We start from the raw sequence: 20,353 nt of genomic DNA, 5'->3' as shown, positions 1-20,353 counted from the left end.
AATAACTTTTTTTAAAAAAAGCAACAAGTTCCTTTCTTCTTTTTTTTCATTTAATATTTTTATAGGAAGGAAGAGGGTGAGATAGAAACATAAATGATTAATCACTGATCGGCTGCCTCCTGCACGGCCCCTATGGGGGACCAAGCCAGCACCCTGGGCATGTGCCCCAAGTGGGAATCGAACCACAACCTCCTGGTTCATAGGTTGACGCTTAACCACTGAACCACGCCAGCCAGGCTGGGGAATAATTTTTTAAATAAACAATTTAAATTATGAGTATTCATTTTCACATGAGCTATAATTACACATTGAAGTTATAATTTACTGCATTTATCCCCTAATTATTTTTGCAGGTTTCTAAGACATTTGATAATGAACTTCATTTGATACTTTTTGGCTTCATTATAGAAAGTTAAACACCATTATCTAAAAGATTTTAAAGCCTGGCCAGTGTCGTTCAGTGGTTGAGGGTCAACCCATGAACGAGGAGGTCACAGTTCCATCCCTGGTTGGTCAGGGCACGTGCTCAGGTTTCGGGCTCAATCCCCAATAGGGGGCATGCGGGAGGCAGCCGATCAATGATTCTCTCTCATCATTGATGGTATCCCTCTCTCTTTTCCTCTCTCTGAAATCAATAAAAAACAAAACATATTTAAAAGGATATAAAACTGGAAATAAACTAACATATTATACATGAGAATCCCTTCATACTAAAGTTGTTAAGATCCATAATGGCAGACACAGAAATGAAAAAGTGGATTATTTGGGAAACAAATAAACTAAAACACTCTTTTTTAATGTTTTCTATATATAAGGAGAAGTAAGAGAAAGCTTGGCTGAAGTTTTGGAAGGTCTCGAAAGAGAGTCTAAGAATATTATTTGTGCCCTAACCGGTTTGGCTCAGTGGCTAGAGCGTCGGCCTGCGGACTGAAAGGTCCCAGGTTTGATTCCGGTCAAGGGCATGTACCTTGGTTGCAGGCACATCCCCAGTAGGAGGTGTGCAGGAGGCAGCTGATCGATGTCTCTAACTCTCTATCCCTCTTCCCTTCCTCTCTGTAAAAAATCAATAAAATGTATTTAAAAAAAAAAAAAAAAGAATATTATTTGTTTCATCTGCAACTGAGAGCCATATCAGGGGGCCTGTAAGCTCAACCTAAAACATAGGTGTGTTCAATAAATACTTGCTGACAGAACAAATGAAGAGATACATTGATTTTGCCAAAAGTAGCATTTAAAAAAAATCTTTATGTGAGGTTAAAAAAATTAAAACCAAAAATTAAAAAAAAACATAAACTTGAAGGAAAGGAACCTTAGTGAACATTTAGTCCAAGTGCATAATTTACAAGGTAAGGAAAGGAAGATGCAGAGAAATAAGGGACTTTGAGCAAAACATTAATAAATCAACTTTTATATTCCTATTGCAATGTTTCTCTTGTCGCTTTTACAGTTTAAAGAGTTATATATATATTGAATTAATTTCAGTTTTATTAAAGGAAAGCAGAAAGATTAAGTGGTTTGCTATTTGAATTGTTTTAACAGATAAGGCACATTAAAAACCTCACCAGGGACTATTTTTTCAGTGACAAGCCTTTACACAAGGCATTCATTCATAAACAGAATTGACAAGTGATTATCCACATAATTTTCAACATTACTGTAGAACTATTACTACTATATGGTATAGAGTAGGTACTCAATAAATATTGGCCAACTGAGGCAAATAAAATGAAGAATAACTTCTGATATCATTTGTTTAAGATGATTAGAAAGAAAACTGAGTAATCTCACAATTTTTTCCTTAAAATACGTTATCTATTTATCTCAAAGTTTAAGAAGTGATAACAAATCCTTCCCCACATCTTAAACTAAGCCTAGCCGGCATGGCTCAGTGGTTGAGCATTGACCTATGAACCAAGAGGTCACGGTTCGATTTCTGGTCAGGGCATATGTGCAGGTGGCAGGCTCGGTCACCAGTGGGGGGTGTGCAGGAGGCAGCTCATCAGTGATTCTCTCTTATCATTGATATTTCTATCTCTCTCCCTTTCTCTCTGAAATCAATAAAAATATATTTTAAAAAATATTTATATATATATATATATATATATATATATATTTTTTTTTATTGATATTTTACAGAGAGGAAGGGAGAGGGACAGAGAGCCAGAAACATCGATGAGAGAGAAACATCGATCAGCTGCCTCCTGCACACCCCCTACTGGGGATGTGCCCGCAACCAAGGTACATGCCCTTGACCGGAATCGAACCCGGGACCCTTCAGTCCGCATGCCGACGCTCTATCCACTGAGCCAAACCGGTTTCGGCATTATATATTTTTATAAAATAAAAAAAAGCCACCGCTGCCTTTTTATGCAAAATGTATAATGCAATAGAAATTTCTTTTTCCAAAAGTGTCTTAGGTATCTCAAAAACTATCACTTATAGACTATGCTATTTTTTCAAAATATGGACTAAGTAGTCCTTTTCGGTGTTCTAGGTTGTCAACTGGAGGCAGAGCCAAGAGAGGAAATATAAAGGAAAATAAAAGTAAGAAAGCAGCGAAAGGAAATAGAAGAGAAATGAAAAGGAAAAGGCATACCAGATGGAGAGTGCACAGATATTGTTTCAGGAGCCACTTAGTGTAGGCTAGTTTTTACTTTTGTCTAACTTGCTTAGGTAGGGAAGAGCATGGAAAAGAGAGGCCAGAGTCCCTCTTTCCTGAAAGTAGAAGGAATACATAAAAATATACTCACCAAGCTATTTTACTAGGCTTATATATAGTCAGTTACTAAACTGTAATATATACTTACTAAACTATCTTATTAGACTTTTAGGCAGCCCTAGTTCTACAAACTTAGGATAGACAATATACATTTGAAACAAGATAAGCACTAAATGAATTTTAAGAGTTTCACTATTGGTATTGGCCTGTCACAGATGAAGTTGAAGATGATAAATAAAAAAAAGTTTCTAATAGAAGCTAAAATATACAAGAAACTTTTAATATAGCAAATAAATAGTAAAACTATTCTGCCAAATTTCTTTCTATCCACCCCAACAGAAAATTCTCCAAAAAGATATGTTCTGTATTATAACTGATGAATATAACCACATATATTATATATTGTTATGTGATTAAATTCCACGAGACTAGAGTTTTAGATAAATCATATTAGAGTGACTTAATATCAACAATAGTACATTTTCTTAAGCATTAGAATAGAGAGAATACAGCATTGTGAAAACAGTTTTGCAAGTTACCTTCTCTTACACTAAAAGGCATAGTGACAACACCGTATGCACTTGGTACGCCATATAAACAGCAGATGAAGTCAGAGAGATAATCTAATACACTTAGATCATGCTCCACCACAATGATATATCTGAAAATTAATATAGATTTAAGATGTAACAATATATATATAACATTAAAATTATATTTAGATCCAAAAAAAAACCCCAAACAAAATTATATTTAATTATAACTGCTATGTAACTTTTTAAAAACACAGTGCAAATTTCAGGAAAAGAGATATATTTTTAAAAAATTAAGTATAAAGACTATATTAAACAAAAGCCATAAAATATTTATTAAAATATGACTTATCAATGTTCATATTTCAAATTGGTATCCTAAACTAAAAGAAAAAAAGAGTTAATATTAAATAGTTTATGGATATAAGAAATATATTTTACTAATAAACATTTTAAAATAAACTTTACAAAGCAGGAAACAATAGATTTAAATCAGATGTAGCCTAACTGTTTGATTATTATGCTATTCCCCTTACACATTCAACCTTTCTACTTGACCCATGCTGGCTGTGGTAGGGGATGCATGGAGAATGACAGACAGAATCCTTAATCTGAGAATTTCCAATGTAGCTGGGAAAGAACAAATCTCACTTTCTTCAGGTCCCCAGACATGGCTCTCAGTTTCCAAAGAAACAAATGACATAATTAGACTTTTCTTTTAAGACCTCCTAAAACTGAAGCTACTATTTTTACTTCATTTATATATAGGACACACTGAAAAATGGATCTTTCATTATTTACTAAACAATCCACTTTTCCATTTGTGTGTGTTTCAGAGGTATTCTATCTTCTAAAACGTCTCCTGCCTAAATCCTCACTTGTTGGAAGTCCCTCCTACCATCTCAAATCCTAACTTCTGTAGGAACACCCTTATAGTAAAATGAATGTCCGTTCCCTCATTCTTGAACCTTCGTCACTCTGATATAATACTTGCACTTTCTGAGTACCCTACAACTTGTCCCCAAACACCCGAAGACAGGCTGCAATCTGCATCTCTATGATCTTTACTCTTGTGTTATGCATCAAACAGATATTTAATAAAGTTGTTGAATGATGAGGAATTTGGACTTACGTTAATTGGCAATGGGGAAAATGGTAGGTTCTAAAACAGCATTATCCAGTAGAACTTTCCCTGATTATGGAAATGTTCTATCTCTATGTTGGTATATATGGTAGCAATTAACTACATGGAATGCCCAGCACTTAGAATGTAACTAGTTTGATTAAAGAAATTAATTTATTTCAATTAAAATAAAAATAGCAAAATACGGCTAGAAGCTACAGCCTAGTTTTAGAATAAAAGAATGGTATGAAAAAACATCACTTCAGGAAGATTAACCGGGCAAGAAGAACCAGACTTTCTTAAAGGAAGCTATCACAGTAATCCAGGTAGTAAAAGTAGGAATGAAAAAAAGTGGGGGAAAATTTAATATGAAAAGGAAGTATTAGTGAGCCAGTACTCATCCTGCCTTATGTTTCTGTTGGCAATATTCCATTACCTGGAATAATTCTCTATTTTTTACCATTAAAATCTTTAAGGCCCAATATAAGGCAACATAGTATTATCTAGTGGCTTTTAATTTATTTTAAAAAGAAAAACAAAAATCAGGTAAAACCTCCTGCTTTCCTTACTTTCAAATGGAGCTTATGCACAAGTTAAAAATGTAAAAAAAAAAGCCAGCTGGTGTCGCTCAGTGGTTGAGCATCAACCCATGCACCAAGAGGTTGCTGGTTCGATTCCTGGTCAGGGCACATGCATGGGTTGTGGTCTCAATCCCCAATAGGGCCCATGCAGAAAGCAGCCGATAAACGCTTCTCTCTCATTGATGTTTCTATTTCTCTAAATCAATAAAAAACATTTAAAAACTGTAAAAAATAATTTAGGAGGGCCACTCTATTTTCTGAGGATTTGGGGAAAAAACAGAAATCTGCACCATAATGAGAAATATATGCTGTGAAAATTTATACCTGACAATTAATTTTGGTTTACCTGTTGGTTTTCAATCTTACTGAAGATGTTCTTGGAGGTCAAATTCTAGAGAATCCCTTGTATTATTTTTCCTTTCTCCAATCCATCCTCTTTTTCTCATTGTTTACTCAAAGATAATAATCTCCCAAATCTTTGTAAAGCATTAAAGACTGAACGTGTGCTTTGACATGTATAATTTCAGGTTACAGATATACTTCTTTTAACTTTTTGTCAATTTATCACTAGAAAGATTACTTTAACCCTATACCAAAGACCTGACACATATGTGCAAATGTCTAACTCAACCATTTTCTTCACTTTGTTAATATAATTTGCTTTGACATGTTATCCTTTTACAATGAAGGTTCCGTAGTCTGATAATTTCTGACTGTAGTGATTTGGCTGAATATTTACAAATTGAGATACATGTCAGTTGGTTATAAATCACTAATCTTTTCATTATGGTTAGGCCATTACTTGATATTTTTAAAAAAATCATGTGTGAAGGTAGATTGTCTATGACTTTCATTTCAGTATAATAAAGGGATATAAATATATTTTATAAAAAAGGGCTAGGGTTTAGAACTTGATTTGACTGCTTATGTATTTTCTTTACCAGGCTGTGAAGTCCTTGAATACTGGGACTACATTTTATACTCCTGCATTCCCCAAAGAGCCAGGCCTATGTACAAGGTAAAAATTATAGCTGCTATTCGACCCAACTAAGTTTGTTTCTTTATAACTGATATTTGAAAGATTATATTCTAACTTAGAAGATTACTATGAGGCTCAAATGAGATAATGGATTCAGAAACTCTGCAAACTACAAAAGCACCCCATATATACAGGGTGTTATGATTACTTAGTAGAGGTTAAGAATTCTCTTGTGCTCAGTAAGACCCTGAAGAACTAGAATTATTCTGTTGATCCTTACGTTCTAAATTTTGTGTGTGTCTGAGTGACATATTCATTTGAGGATCTGGTAAGAGCTAAGGATCTGCTTCACAGAAACCCATTTATTTGTACCAGAATTTTCAGATCATTTCAGAGTATTCATAGTTCCCTGGAAACAGGCATAGTAGTAAATGAATCTTGCATTAAGAACCTATGTTCTACTTAGAGGAAGGTAAATTCAAATGGTAGCTCCAAATAATCAACATGGAAAACATGCACATGTATATGACATTGATGGCCCCAGTGTTTAGTCTTTAGAAATCTGTAAAACTCTCCAAACAAAATAACACAGGTATATGGCAAATCTATACTTACCTATCTGGATTTATTAGGGATCGGATAGTAATAGCAGCCTTTAAACGCTGCTTGACATCTAGGTAACTAGAAGGTTCATCAAACATGAAACTATGAAAAAGAAAAGCAAACGTAATTTGAAAGAGAAGTATGACATAATTCTATCTTGCATGTTATTTTAAAGCACTATAATATAGTTTATGTTTGGCAACAACAAAAATCCCTATTCTAATGAGGAGTCTACCCCTGTAATGGTAAAAACTTCCGTATTTTCTTCTTCAGAAGAAAAGAAATTACGAAAAGCCGAACTGCATATTGAACATGGGGATACACTCCCAGATTAGGCTACCTTACAAATTGTTACCTGCTTATGAAAAATATTCTGATTTAGTCCAAAGTAATAAGAGAGCTTTTCTCTTAAACAGCTGAAGTCAGGTGCATTAAGCAAATAGTTTCTGGAGTGGAGGGCAGTGCACAGAATTATAGACTACTTTAGAGAGCTAGCCTGCTTTGGATGCCAGAGCAAAAATGTGGATATGGGAGCAGGAAGTATTGGGGAGAAGAGAGGCACTGGAACGTAGGAAGGAAACTGGCCCTTTTTACTCTCACATAGCATGCCACCCTAATTCAGAGTTATCTAAAATACCTTATATTCTACTTGAGGTATTTATAAAAACCTTGCTGGCTTTGTTGGAGAGCTTAATTAAGCCTTAAAAAATATTCTTATGTACAAAGAGAGTTTAAATAATAAACAACTTACTCCATAGTAAAAAACTCTGGACCCCATCAATTGTAAAGTACTTATCTAAATAAATGAGTTTCTCCCCCTGCAGGAAGAACAGGGAGGAGAATGGGCAGTGGATGCACAATTGCTTCAGCTTCTTACCTCAAAATGAGAATCTTAGATACTACTTGTATTGTTTCTCTCAAAACCACTGTTTATTAGAGCAAAGAAAAGCTCTAAAGTAAGGATTGAGATCTATAAAAGGTGTAAGGTAACCTACATGTCAGCTTTCTGTATGCAAACGACAGCACAAGCAAATCTCTGCAACTCTCCTCCTGAAAGATCTTCCACATTTCGTTCTTTTAGATGGGTTAAATCTACAAAGAACATAGAGGCATTGTGTTTAACATTATAAGTTTTATTTCACCTCTGCTAAGTAAAATTTATATTGCAGGTCATTCTGAGTTTGACTATTTCAGTTGAAAATTGTGAGAAATAAAAAGTAAAGATGACAACTACCAGAGATTTTCCCATGTATTTCAATAATCCATATAAAGACATTTGTTTTATAATTTAAGTTTAGGGCCTATTCAAACACATACACAAAATAAACACTTACCAAGCTGTTGACATACAATTGCTTGTGTCTTTGTTTCATCCTTTCGGTCCAAAATAGACCCTACTGTCCCCTGTCATAATATACCAAAAACAGTCATTACTGTTTTCCCCCAATATTAAAATTAAATTCAATGTTAAAATCCCTTCAATCTTTGCTTTAATTTGATATATTTTTTTATACCTCCATCAATATCTATGAAGTATAAATTCCTCCTAAAAAGCAACTGACCTTTGCAGCCTTGGGAATCTGGTCTACATACTGAGGCTTGATAATAGCTTTGAGGTCATCTTCTAGAATCTTGGTAAAGTAATTTTGCAATTCAGATCCACGGAAGTAAGTCAAAATTTCTTGCCAATCTGGTGGATCCTAGAAATACACATATAATTACCTGAATTTAATTTAATAATATAATTGCAATGAGGATGACTATTATACAAAATAGAACATGTGTCCAAATAGAATACTTTTGGCTTCTAACTTAATCTTAATATTGAGGATTTAATTTCAAATCAAGGTATACCAACTCAGAACAGTTTAATAAAACTCAGAATAATCAGGTAAGTAGCACCAACAGATTTTAATTAAAAAATGAAGGAGTTTCATCTATGTATAGTTTCTTAGCATTAATTCCACAAATAATTTTGAAAATAACTTAAAAAAAAAAAAAAAAAAAAAAAAAAGACACAGCCCTGGACAGTTTGCCTCAGTGGATAGAGCATTGGTTAGTCTGAGGACGGAAGGGTCCCAGATATGATTTTGGTCAAGGGCATGTACCTCAGTTGCAGGCTCAATCCCCGGTCCTGGTCGGGTGCATGTGGGAGGCAACCAATTAAATGTATCTCTCTCAAATCGATGTGTCTCTTTCTCTGTCTCCCCCCCTTCCTTCTACTCTCTCTAAAAATCAATGGAAAAATATCCTTGGGTAAGGATTAACAAAAGCAAAACAAAACAAAACAAAAAATGACATATGCACTCTCTTTCAGTCTCACAAAACCAACCCAAGCTATCCATTTTTTATAAGGTGGTAATACATACATCGTACTTTCCAAGGTTTGGCTTTTGCTTTCCTGCTAAAATTTTTAAAGCAGTTGACTTTCCAATACCATTAGTTCCAACTAATCCCAAAACTTCACCTGGACGAGGGATAGGTAACCTGTCAAAAGTATACAAAAATAATAAAACTCAGAAAGAGCTACATAATATCAGAATGACATACTTTAATACACTTGCACTCCACACACATCCATTAAGCTAAGAGATATATGCCAGATATTATTGGCTATTAGAAAAAACCCCAGCCAAGATTAACTTAAACTGTTAATTGTTAGATATGCATCTATGGCAATATTACTCCAAGTTTTATTTATTCAAAGTCTGTACTAAAGTAACAATTATTCTTTGCATATAAGGCTCAGTTTTAATGTATAAAAAAATGCTTTGGTAAAAAATATCATAGCAGGTGCAACCTCACACTGTTGTTTTTGTTGTTGTTTTCCTGCCACTTACTTACAAGGAGAGAAGTGCCACATCAACCAGAAATATTCCACTTCATTCTCCCTGCTGCAGGAGGCCCCTTAAAGCTGGCAGGTTGAGAAATACCTTTTTATTAGTTAAATCTAGACTTTCAGATTAAAAATATCAGTGTTTAGCAGATGAAAATCCTCAAAGGACTCCTGTAATTTAGTAATATATGTCCAAGTTCAGAGTAATATTCTCTGTTGATCATGAAATTAATAGATAAATAAAATCAAGGACAAGTTTTCTTAAAAGTCATTTTGGGAATACAGGTTTATTAACAATAGTGATTCTCAACCCCAGTTATATATTAGAATCATCTTGGAGCTTTTACAACTTACTGAGGTCCAGACTTTTCATCCAGAGATAAGATGTTATTCAACTGGGCTGAAACCTGGGCATTAGCTTTAAAAAGACCAGGTAACTATAATGCTAGCCAGAATAAACAACTGACATATATAATATGATTCCGCATGATGTTACAATATTGTATTTCTCTTTAGTGCATGGGTAATAGTTTTTTCCCAGACTTGCATATCTCTGAAAATTCCAAATGCATTTTACTTTTTACCGAAGAGGAATGTTGACTTGAAAATATACCTGTGAAGTTTGAAGGCATTGGCACAATATCGATGTGTTGTTTCTTTTTCCAAGTTGCTTGGTAAATTGACAATTGATAAAGCGCCAAAGGGGCATTTCTGTTATTTAAAGTAAAGAATTAATTTTGTGTTAATTTTTAGAAGTAAACACTTGACTAAAATGGAGCGATTAAGAAGTTTTTATAAGCAATCTTCTGAACATGGAGTTGCACAAAGATATAAAATATTTTTCATTTCCTTTTATTTACTTAAAGGTTTCTAGAAGGCAAAAATTGTATCAACTAATTTTGCATTACCCTTAGTGACTGCCATAATCTTAAGACATTTAATACTTATTGAAAAACTTTACAGAACTTGGAAGTTCTGTGTGCATTTATTTACATCATTATATAAAAGAAGGCTAAAAGGCAAGATAAAACCTGGTTATTGAGTACTATACAACTGCATATTCAGCTAATGACAGATTCCTTCCCTCTACTTCCTTCTTCCTGTCTTTTTATGCATCGGTTTCTACCTTAAGTCCTTTAAGGTCATGGATTGTACCTTTTGGGTCTATTTATGTCTCAACAACAGCTGGCATTACATTTGGATAGAACAAGGATTAATGTCTTTCTGCTGTGATTTTGAACTATCCCATATGAAAAAGATGTTTCTTATACCAACTGAGTAAATTCACATTAAAAAAAAGACTTATTCATAGAAAAACTTATTCAAATAATAGTTGACTAGTAATCAGATAAATTTCTATGAAACAAGAATGGCAAGAACTGGAGGTTCATTTAAGAGTGGTAATGTGCTCCGGCCTGCGTGGCTCAGTGGTTGAACGTCGACCTATAAACCAGGAGGTCAGGGTCTGATTTCCCATCAGGGCACATTCCCAATCCCCAGTGTGGGGTGTGTAAGAGGCAGCCGACCAATGATTCTCATCATTGATGTTTCTATCTCTCTCTCCCGCTCCTTTCCTCTCTGAAATCAATATATAAAAAGAGTGGTAATGTGGCTAGAGAAACTTATCAGAAGTACAGATAACTTAAAAAAGGTACATCCCAGAGTATAATCTCACATTTGAGATTTGTTTAGCAGAACTGTTCAGTGAGCTCAGGGACCAATTCAAAGTCTCTGTATAGAAAAATTTCAGTGAGTTTTCATTTTATGTTATAAGAACACAGATAATTAAACAAATAAAACTTCTGCTTTCTAAATAAGTAATTACTACCCTCTAAACAAAACTATTAATTCTTTACATGAGGTATTTTTCTGCCAATCAAGTTACCTTCATTTATAGAATGCTTTTTATTCCATCAATGTACATAAAATATTTATAGGCTAAAAGTAATTTAAACTTTTCTAAATCTACAAGGGAAAAAATATCCACACTGTTCATATATGAAGTGCATTATAAGCATCTTAATTTTCAGGTATATACTATCCTCACTCCCAAAACAGACTCATCACATTAGTATCTTTTCAGCCACTGAAGTGCATACCCCAAATTTTGGAACCTCATTTTCCTACAGCAGTGAAAAAAGAAAATAAAGTTCTTTCTTTCTAGAATTAAAAATATATTACTCAAAATCAGATTTCCAACAACAGAGAATATTGGTATATAAGAGATTAGTAAATATTTGCTGGAAGAAATATTTCCTGCTTATATTTTCAAAATATGAGAAAATGCTTTCAGGTATTTTCTTTCTGGAAGCCAATGCAAAGTACACATAAGCTTATTAGAATAAGTAACAGGGTGGTATCCATACTCTGGTAAAGGTCCTTTCTAAAATGCACTATCTACGAATAAAAACACCTAAATTAAGAATTTCATGAACTGGCTCCTAAATATCTTTCATGAATTTAAGTTGGAAATTCATCATTCGTAAGTTAAAACCCTAATCAAACTTTTCAATGCAACAAAAACTAATTTGGGGTATTTTGAAAAATTATACTAATGGAGTAAATTCAACAAGAGAAGAATGTACAGCAAAAAAAGCACTTAAAAGATTAGGTTAAACCAAAAAATTTTGGCCATATGCACTTCTATTTAAAAGATGCAAATTTAGCTCTAGCCAGTTTTGCTCAGTGGATAGAGCGTTGGCTCTCAGACTGAAGAGTCCTGGGTTTGATTCTGGTCAAGGGCACATACCTCAGTTGCAGGTTCTATCCCTGGTCCTGGTCAGGGCATGTGCAGGAGGCAACCAATTAATGAGCCTCTCTCACATCAATGTTGATGTTTCTCTTTATCTCTCCCTTCCACTCTCGCTAAAAATCAATGGAAAAATATCCTCGGGTGAGGATTAACTCCCCCACGCCCACAAGTTGAAAATTTGAAGATATATAGACTTGAAAAAAATGTATGTTATATAACTCATATTTTTAGTATTCATATTTCCAAAAAGTTCTGGTGAAGAATATTCTTCTCATAAAAAGGTGGAAAAAAATATTTTTGGTTGGAAATGGCTTTACAAAATTGAGTATGGTGAGGATAACTTTTAAATAAAAATTTGGCCTAATTACAAAGCAATAATATTTGATTATTGATATGTACAAAATTTATATTCTTTATTCATTGCTTTATATTTTGCCTCTTTAAAAACAATTATAATATATTTAGAATTTTCAGATTTCATTTTCAGGTTATAAATTTGATTCAGTAAATAAAATATCACTTACCTTAATACAAATACCACAACCAATACAAAGAGTTTCAGAAATCCAAGCTATTTTGCTCTGGGGTATAACCTCAATGCACAGTTTTCCTGGCAAAAGAAAAATACGTTTACGAGGCAAGAGGGAGATGACTCTAATATATTTATTTTGTTTAATTTACTACAGGGGAAGAAAATATGCTGGTAGAATTGTGGCATATCCTAAAAGTTTTATTTTTAAGCTGACTGACCTAAATATTTAATTCACAAAATATGCCTTGCAAATGGTATACCAGAGAAAGGAATGAAATACGTTAGCTAGATCAGTGAAATTCTAAAAAGTTAAGTAGTCATCTAATATACAGACAAAATTAAACTTGGCATATAAACAGGACTATTAATAATGGAATTTCTGAACAGCATGATAGACTATGATCTAGGAATCAACATCCATGACATCTAAAGTCTCTTTTAAGATTCAATAAGCCTATACCTCACTAGTACATTTCAAGTTACAATTACTTTAACACAGTTGTAAAGATTACAAACAATTCATCAATTCTGAATTGCTGTAAATTTATTTTATCTTGAAAATTTAGCAAAACCTCATGAACAGGGATTCTTAATAATAAGCTCTTTAAAGTGAGAATATTATCAAATACAAACATTTTGGCAATCCTTTCTCTATGACTTAGAGTAATTACAGGATTTTGTAGAACAGTAAGAATATCAGTAACTTGAACTCCGGTTTGACTTTATATTCAATAAATGTTTAAAAATACTAATACTAATACATTATCCTATAATTTAAAAGAAACAGAATCATATAGTCATAAAACAATAAAAAATTCAGAACAAAATCTGGTGTTCTCTTTACATTTCAAAGACACTAATGGCAAAAGTCTAGACAACTATGAAGCCAACTTAATCCTTTTAAAATCTCTTATCTTTAAATGATCCATGGAATAGCTTACCCATTCGAACCACAGGGCAACTCTTTTTGCACTCTTGCCGACATTTCTTAGGTTTACATTTGTCATGGTTGACAATAGCAATTCTTGTTAATTTATCTGCCATAATTCTAGGTAGGAATATCCAGCTCTTCTGTTACAGAGAAATTAACAAAATTACGGCATAATCAATGCAATTAATTGAGAAGTAAGTCAGGCATAAAAATTAGATAGGAGAGATCAACCAAAGGACTTGTATGCATGCATATGAGCATAACCAAAGGACAGAGACAGGAGAGGGGGAGGTGAGGGCATGTGCTGGGGGGTAGGAGTGGCTGGGGAAAGGTCAATGGGGGAAAAAGGAGACTTATACAATACTTTAAACAATAAAGAATTTAAAATTGAAAAAAAAGTTAGATAGGAGGACATAAATTATCCCTACGTTCCGATATGATTATCCAGAATTAGTGAAAAAATACCATCTTCCATCATCACAAAAAAAAGAAATGATCTAGGAATCAACTTAACAAGACACATACAAATGTGAGGCAACTTTTAAAATACCTTTAAAAAACATAAAAGACCCAACAAACAGAATGAGATTTTACATAGAGAATAGTAACACTAGAGATTTCAACCTTCCCCAAATTTATACATTTAATCCAATATCAAGGGGGGAGGGGAGGAGAGAGAAAATTAACCAAACAAACCAAATTTAGAGCTCTTATGAAAAAATTAGTAACAGCTAGGAAAGCTGAAAAAGAGCAGATGGAAAAACATGATATAAGGCCTCAGTAATTAGTACTGATACCAGTATATGAATACAGACCAATGACATGACACCTAATATGCATGATAAAGATGTTTACTCCCTCTCTCAAACTAAGCATTACTTCAGGTAGTAATACATGAATAAAACTATCCGACTATAATGACTCTATTGATGAAAATGGCAATTTCTAAGATTCTGACCATTGTGTTGGTAAAGTAGAAAAAGTAAAAACTGCATTTATCTGGGAATTTGCAATATGCACAAGATGAATTTTATGCTAAGAGCACTGAAAAGAAAAGGAAACAAAGTAAGTATAGACTGTATTCACTTTTAAAGCTTTTATAAGTCTGGATATTTAACAGTGCCACCTTATATAGCTAAGGTCAAAGTGAACTTAAAAATCTTTTACAATACTGGGCTAGTGATAGACTTAAATTGAACTTAATTTTCTTAGACTCATGATTTAAAGTAAATAAGTCCCAAAAGTGCCTTAATACACCAGTTTTCCAATATGTAATGAAAGAACCTGAGGCCAAGACTATTTATTGACAAAGACATTCTGTTAGTTTTTTTATGACTGTGATCCTCAATCCTCTTTATTTTTTGACAGACTGGCTCCCCTTGTAGATCTCTTGAGTATTTCTCACACACCTCAATATCATTATACATGGAGGAGGAAAAGAAATTTTGCTCCTCGGTGCTCCTTCCAGGCTATTATTATCTCTCCTTCTCACTAAAAGTTTCATCTTTTGCATTTCAGATCATGCAACTTCTTTTGTCATTTACTGACCATCAGATCACTTGCTCCCACTCTGAGGATTTCAGACCTTGGCTAACTTTCACCCTCTTTTACAACTCCTGTCATAATTCTTGGTTCAATATGTTCATAGATGAATCACCTATTAATAGCCTGTCCCCTCAGTTAATTAACCTCTCTCCTCCAATGATCTGGTTTTTCACCCTCCCTCAGCCACTCATTCTTTTCAACCCTTGACCTTGCCTTTACCAACTGCAATCCCTCCATCGTCTCCATTACAAATACCTCATTCACCAACCACCACTTTTATCTTTTCAGCTCACCCCTCTCATACACAACAATCCAAATCTTTGAATTCCCCCATTTCTCAGACCTACTATCACTATCTCTTGACTCTACCACATTTCCACTTTTTCTCAACCCTTCATAGCTTATTTCCCTCAGTACCCAGCTAAAATTCCATTGTAAACCGTTTCTACTCAACTATAATCCTGGTTAAAAGCAACTTTTCACCTGCACACATATAGCTGAAAATGGACAGAAAAAACACAAAGCCATGCTGACTAGTGTCATTTCAAGTGAACCCCTGTGCCAACCAGCAATCACTATACCGATTTCCAGAACTAAGTCCATTTGCACACTAAAAGATATCCACTAAGGAGAATATCCCACAGTCTCCCTCCTGTCTTTCACATCATCAGTTATTTCTCCACTGGCTTATTCCATCAGCATCCAAACACTCTATTATCTGACCCCACATCCCTCATTGTTTTATATTTTTACACCAAGACTACTTAAAAGGGTTGCCTATAATCAATTGTTTCAAATTTCTATTTTTTCTGGAATCCATTCCAAGCTTTAGTGATTATCATTCCATCAAAACAGCTTGTTATGCCATTGTTCTTATAGCTTTCCAAGAGATCTCTTTGGTTCTACTCTTACCTCCTTCTGTTCCAACCCCTGAAACAATTCATTCTCTACATAGGAGCCAGAATGATCCTCTTAATGTGTAAGCCAACTCATGTCACACCTCTATTTCAAATCTTGCAATGGCTTCCCTTCTGGCTCTGAATAAAAGCCAAAGTCCTTAAAATAACCAACAAGGCACTGACCAGCCTCTGTTAACATTCTGAACTCACCTCCAACTAGTCTAGCTGTTCATTTTGCCTGTCATGTTGGTTTCTTGTTGTTAAGTCCTAGTATATACCAGACATGTTTTTAGCATTTTCTCTTTTCTCTACTGTAATGCTATTCTCCATAGTGAGTTACATGGCTCACTCCTTCAAGTCTTTAATGTTTATTTCTCAGTGAGCTTTCCTTCTCTAGCTATACCACCAAAAAATATATCCAACTGCCTTTCTGTCCCTCTTCCCTGTTTTATTTTTTGCTTAGCTCTTTCTATTATATGACAAGTTTATATGTATTCAACATATATGTATACACTATATATGGTATATACAGAGTGGGGCAAAAGTAAGTTTTTAGTGGTCTGTATGGAAAATAATACAGAAATTAATAAATAATACAGGAATAAATTCTGTTTCGCATACTCACAACTGTAAACCTGCTTTTGCCCCACCCTCTATACACATTTGTGTGTATATGTATGTACATATATATATACACACACTGAGTGGCCAGATTATTATGATCTCTGAACGCATAATAATCTGGCCACTCTGTGCATGTGTGTGTGTGTGTCCATATATATACATATATATGGACACACACACACGTATATATATACATATATATATATACATATATATACACATATACATATGTATATATATGTGTGTGTATATATACATATATACACACACACATATATATATATATATATATATATATGAAGCCCAGTGCATGAATTCATGCATGGGTGGGGTCCGGCCAGCCTGGCCAGGGGGAGGGGACATGGGCAGTTGGCCGGCCTGCCTGCTGGTTGAACTCCTGGTCGAGGGGACAATTTGCATATTAGCCTTTTATTATATAGGATATACACTGAGTGGCCAGATTATCATGCATTCAGAGATCATAATAATCTGGCCATTCAGTGTATATATGTATTTATATATTCTCTCTCTCTACACGCACAGACAATATTTTTCCCTCTCCAAGTAGAATGTACTCTATCATGAGGGCAGGGATTTTTGTCCAATTGTTCATCTCAGTGGCTAGACTAGGGTCTAGCACATAGTGGGAGCTGAAGCATGTGAATGAAGAAATGTTTAAATATAGTAAATAATTTTCCTATAGTTATAACAACTTCAGAAACCTTTCAAGTTACCAATATTTCATAGTGATAGTTATCCACTAAAGTACATACTGAAAGAAAAAAAAAATCACCAAAAAGGAGACTAAATATTTATGTAATAGACAAAGTTATGTTAATTAACAGATTCATTTTATCCCTTTAAAACCTTTAAAAACTGGTTCAGGTCTCATAAAGATTAGAAGAGGAAGAAATTAAATGACTCTTGAATTGCTCCCAAAAGCTATCATCCTGGAAGTGACAGCTCCCTGAAAACTGAAGATTCTTTAGGTGGCTATTAAAATAAAACTGGACACCATACAAATTACCTGGTGAATGAGTGTCATAAATTCTCTAGGGCAGTGGTCAGCAAACTGCGGCTCGCGAGCCACATGCGGCTCGCGAGCCGCGGTTTGCCACTCTGTTGACTAATGAGTTTGCCGACCACTGGGATAGGGGCTTAATCACAAGGAACAACAACAGCCTGTAATTATTGGAATCGAGAGTCTAGGTCAGTGGTCGGCAAACTCATCAGTCAACAGAGCTGCAGTTTGCCAACCGCTGCTCTAGGGGATAAATCTTTTATCATGAAATTGCTTAAATGAAACTTTATGTCTGCCAAACTACTAAAATGTTTCACCAATTATTTCAAACCACCCTATCTACACTAATAAAAGAGAAAGATGCAAATTGACCATCACTCTGCTACACTACCAGCCAATAGGAGTATGCAAATTACCCAACCAATGGCGATGCCCATAGCAGCCAGGCAGCCGGCACCAGCAGCCCCAAGCCCCGGATCAGGGACACAAACCTGCAGGGAGGCCGGCACCCCGCAGCCCCAAGCCCCGGATCAGGGACACAAACCTGCAGGGAGGCCGGCACCCCGCAGCCCCAAGCCCCGGATCGGGGACACAAACCCGCAGGGAGGCTGGCATCCCGCAGGCCCAAGCCCAGTTATGGCGGTGCTGGGACTGCGGGGGGCCTGATTGGGACACAAACCTGCAGAGAGGCCGGCACCTAGCAGCCCCAAGGCCTGGATCGGGGACACAAACCCACAGGGAGGCTGGCATCCAGCAGCCCCAAGGGCCGCAGCCGAGGCGCTAGGGCTGCTGGGGGAGGGGGGGGGGGGAGCAGAGACACAAACCCGCAAGAAACCTGTGGAAAGGGAGATAAACTACCATAACTTTGTCTCCCTTTCCACAAGATGAGAAAACTTACCCTGGTTCATTTAGTGATATAGCCCACACTTTTCTACAAACACAGGGTATTTTATGACCACTCCCAGGAAGGTCTGGTCAGAATACCGTCTCCAGGGAATAACACTACTGTGGCAAATCATCTGAGAGGAAACAAGCTTTTGTTGGGTTTATTCTGAAGGTCAGAGAACATGCCACCCCAACATATGCTGTGTTGTTATATTGATGATCTTGAGCTGCAGATGCTTGAAAAACAGCAAATGCATGCAGAGGATTTCACTGAAGTCTCCTGATCTGCCTAAAATTGGACCCCCCTAAAGGAGCTTAAATGTCATAGGTCCCCTTGACGGGAGAAGTGTCATCAGGCAGAGAAGATTGACTCCTGTCACAGGACAGGAGAGTAGAAGTTGACATCACACCCAAACTTTGTTACAAACTATTTCCCCCACCCCCATTCATCTTTCCTAAAAATCATTTACTCTCCTCTAAGAGGCCTACATCTCCCGTCCCCTTTCCCTAGGAAGAAGGTATTTAAATCTGCATTCTAAGCCACCTTGAGGAGTTACTCATTTTTCCCTGGGATTTCCCACATATACACGAGGTACACATGTTAATGAACTTCTGTTTTTCTCTTGGTGATCTGTCTTTCATTACAAGGGACTCCACTAAGAACTCAGAAAGGTAGAGGAAAAAAATTTTTCCTCCTCCATAATTCTATCTCCAGAAATCAAGACCCCAGCTGAACAATGAGGTTGGCTCAAGTACCAAGCAGTCCCGGCTGACAGGAGGGAAGCTTCTAGGGAGAAATCAATGATATTGGCATCAAAGTGGGACAAAGGGCACACGCATGGTTGCTGGTGGGAGTTTAAAGTGGTTCAAGATTTTTGGAGGATGATTTGGTAAATTTGATAGAAATGTTCAAGGTACATCCAAGAGTCTTCTACTAGGAATCACATCTGCTGAGATAAAGCACAAGTGCGTAAGCCCTGGTCAGAACCCAGGATGCTACTGCGGGCTCCCCTTCCACCATAGGAAAACGTGGGAACAACCTGCATTTTTAGGACAAGGTGGCATCTATACTAATAAAAGGGTAATATGCCAATTAGACTGAACATCTTCCGGACGACCTTCCTGATGTCCTTCTGGACGTCCTTCCTGACAAAGCCATGTTGGCGGGGCCAAGGCAGAGGAGGTTAGAGGCGATCAGGCAGGCAGGGGAGAGCAGTTACGGGGATCAGGCCAGCAGGGGAGAGCAGTTAGGGCAAACAGGCTGTCAGGGGAGAGCAGTTAGGGGGATCAGGTCAGCAGGGGAGAGCAGTTAGGGCAAACAGGCTGTCAGGGGAGAGCAGTTAGGGGGATCAGGCCAGTGGGGGAGAGCAGTTAGGGGGATCAGGCTGGCAGGCAGGTGAGTGGTTAGGAGCAGGAGGTCCTGAGGGGTCCCAGATTGGAGAGAGTGCGGGCCGAGCTGAGGGGTCCCCCTTCCCGTGCATCAATTTCGTGCACCGGGCCTCTAGTCTATACTAATAATAGAGGAATATGCAAATTGGCCAGGACACCATCACATAATGACCATTCAGCAGCGTGGGTGGGGCCGCGGGGCGGGACTCTGGGTCTTGTGCGATTTCGTCCCGCCCAGGCAGACTTCCCCGCAGCCCCTCAGCCGAATCCCGAGGCAGACCCAGGGTGTACTAAACTTTACTGGAGCTGCTCCCCACACCCCCACCCCCTGCCCCAGGACTGCGCTGCCCGAAGCAAGGCGCCCCGGCAGCCTTCTGACAGGCGGGTGGCTGGGGAGAGCC

At 36.4% G+C, this 20,353-nt stretch overlaps 1 protein-coding gene across 1 annotated transcript in view; it reads right to left on the bottom strand.

Annotated features, from left to right (window-relative positions):
• Positions 1-20,353, bottom strand: part of ABCE1 (ATP binding cassette subfamily E member 1) — a 36,264-nt gene that overhangs the window by 13,052 nt on the left and 2,859 nt on the right. The window contains exons 2-10 of the mRNA XM_080672384.1: positions 13,600-13,729; positions 12,651-12,736; positions 9,988-10,085; positions 8,908-9,025; positions 8,101-8,238; positions 7,873-7,942; positions 7,534-7,630; positions 6,551-6,640; positions 3,259-3,380 (exon numbers count right to left, since the gene is read on the bottom strand). Of these exons, the coding sequence (XP_080528510.1) occupies positions 3,259-3,380; positions 6,551-6,640; positions 7,534-7,630; positions 7,873-7,942; positions 8,101-8,238; positions 8,908-9,025; positions 9,988-10,085; positions 12,651-12,736; positions 13,600-13,702 (922 nt within the window). The 5' untranslated portion in view covers positions 13,703-13,729. The remainder of the gene's footprint in view (positions 1-3,258; positions 3,381-6,550; positions 6,641-7,533; positions 7,631-7,872; positions 7,943-8,100; positions 8,239-8,907; positions 9,026-9,987; positions 10,086-12,650; positions 12,737-13,599; positions 13,730-20,353) is intronic.

Source organism: Plecotus auritus (genome assembly GCF_963455305.1).
Source record: "Plecotus auritus genome assembly, chromosome: 6".
In the NCBI taxonomy this organism is placed as follows: Eukaryota; Metazoa; Chordata; class Mammalia; order Chiroptera; family Vespertilionidae; genus Plecotus; species Plecotus auritus.
The sequence above is the reverse complement of the archived record's forward strand: the minus strand, read 5'-3'. Positions and strand labels throughout refer to the sequence as shown.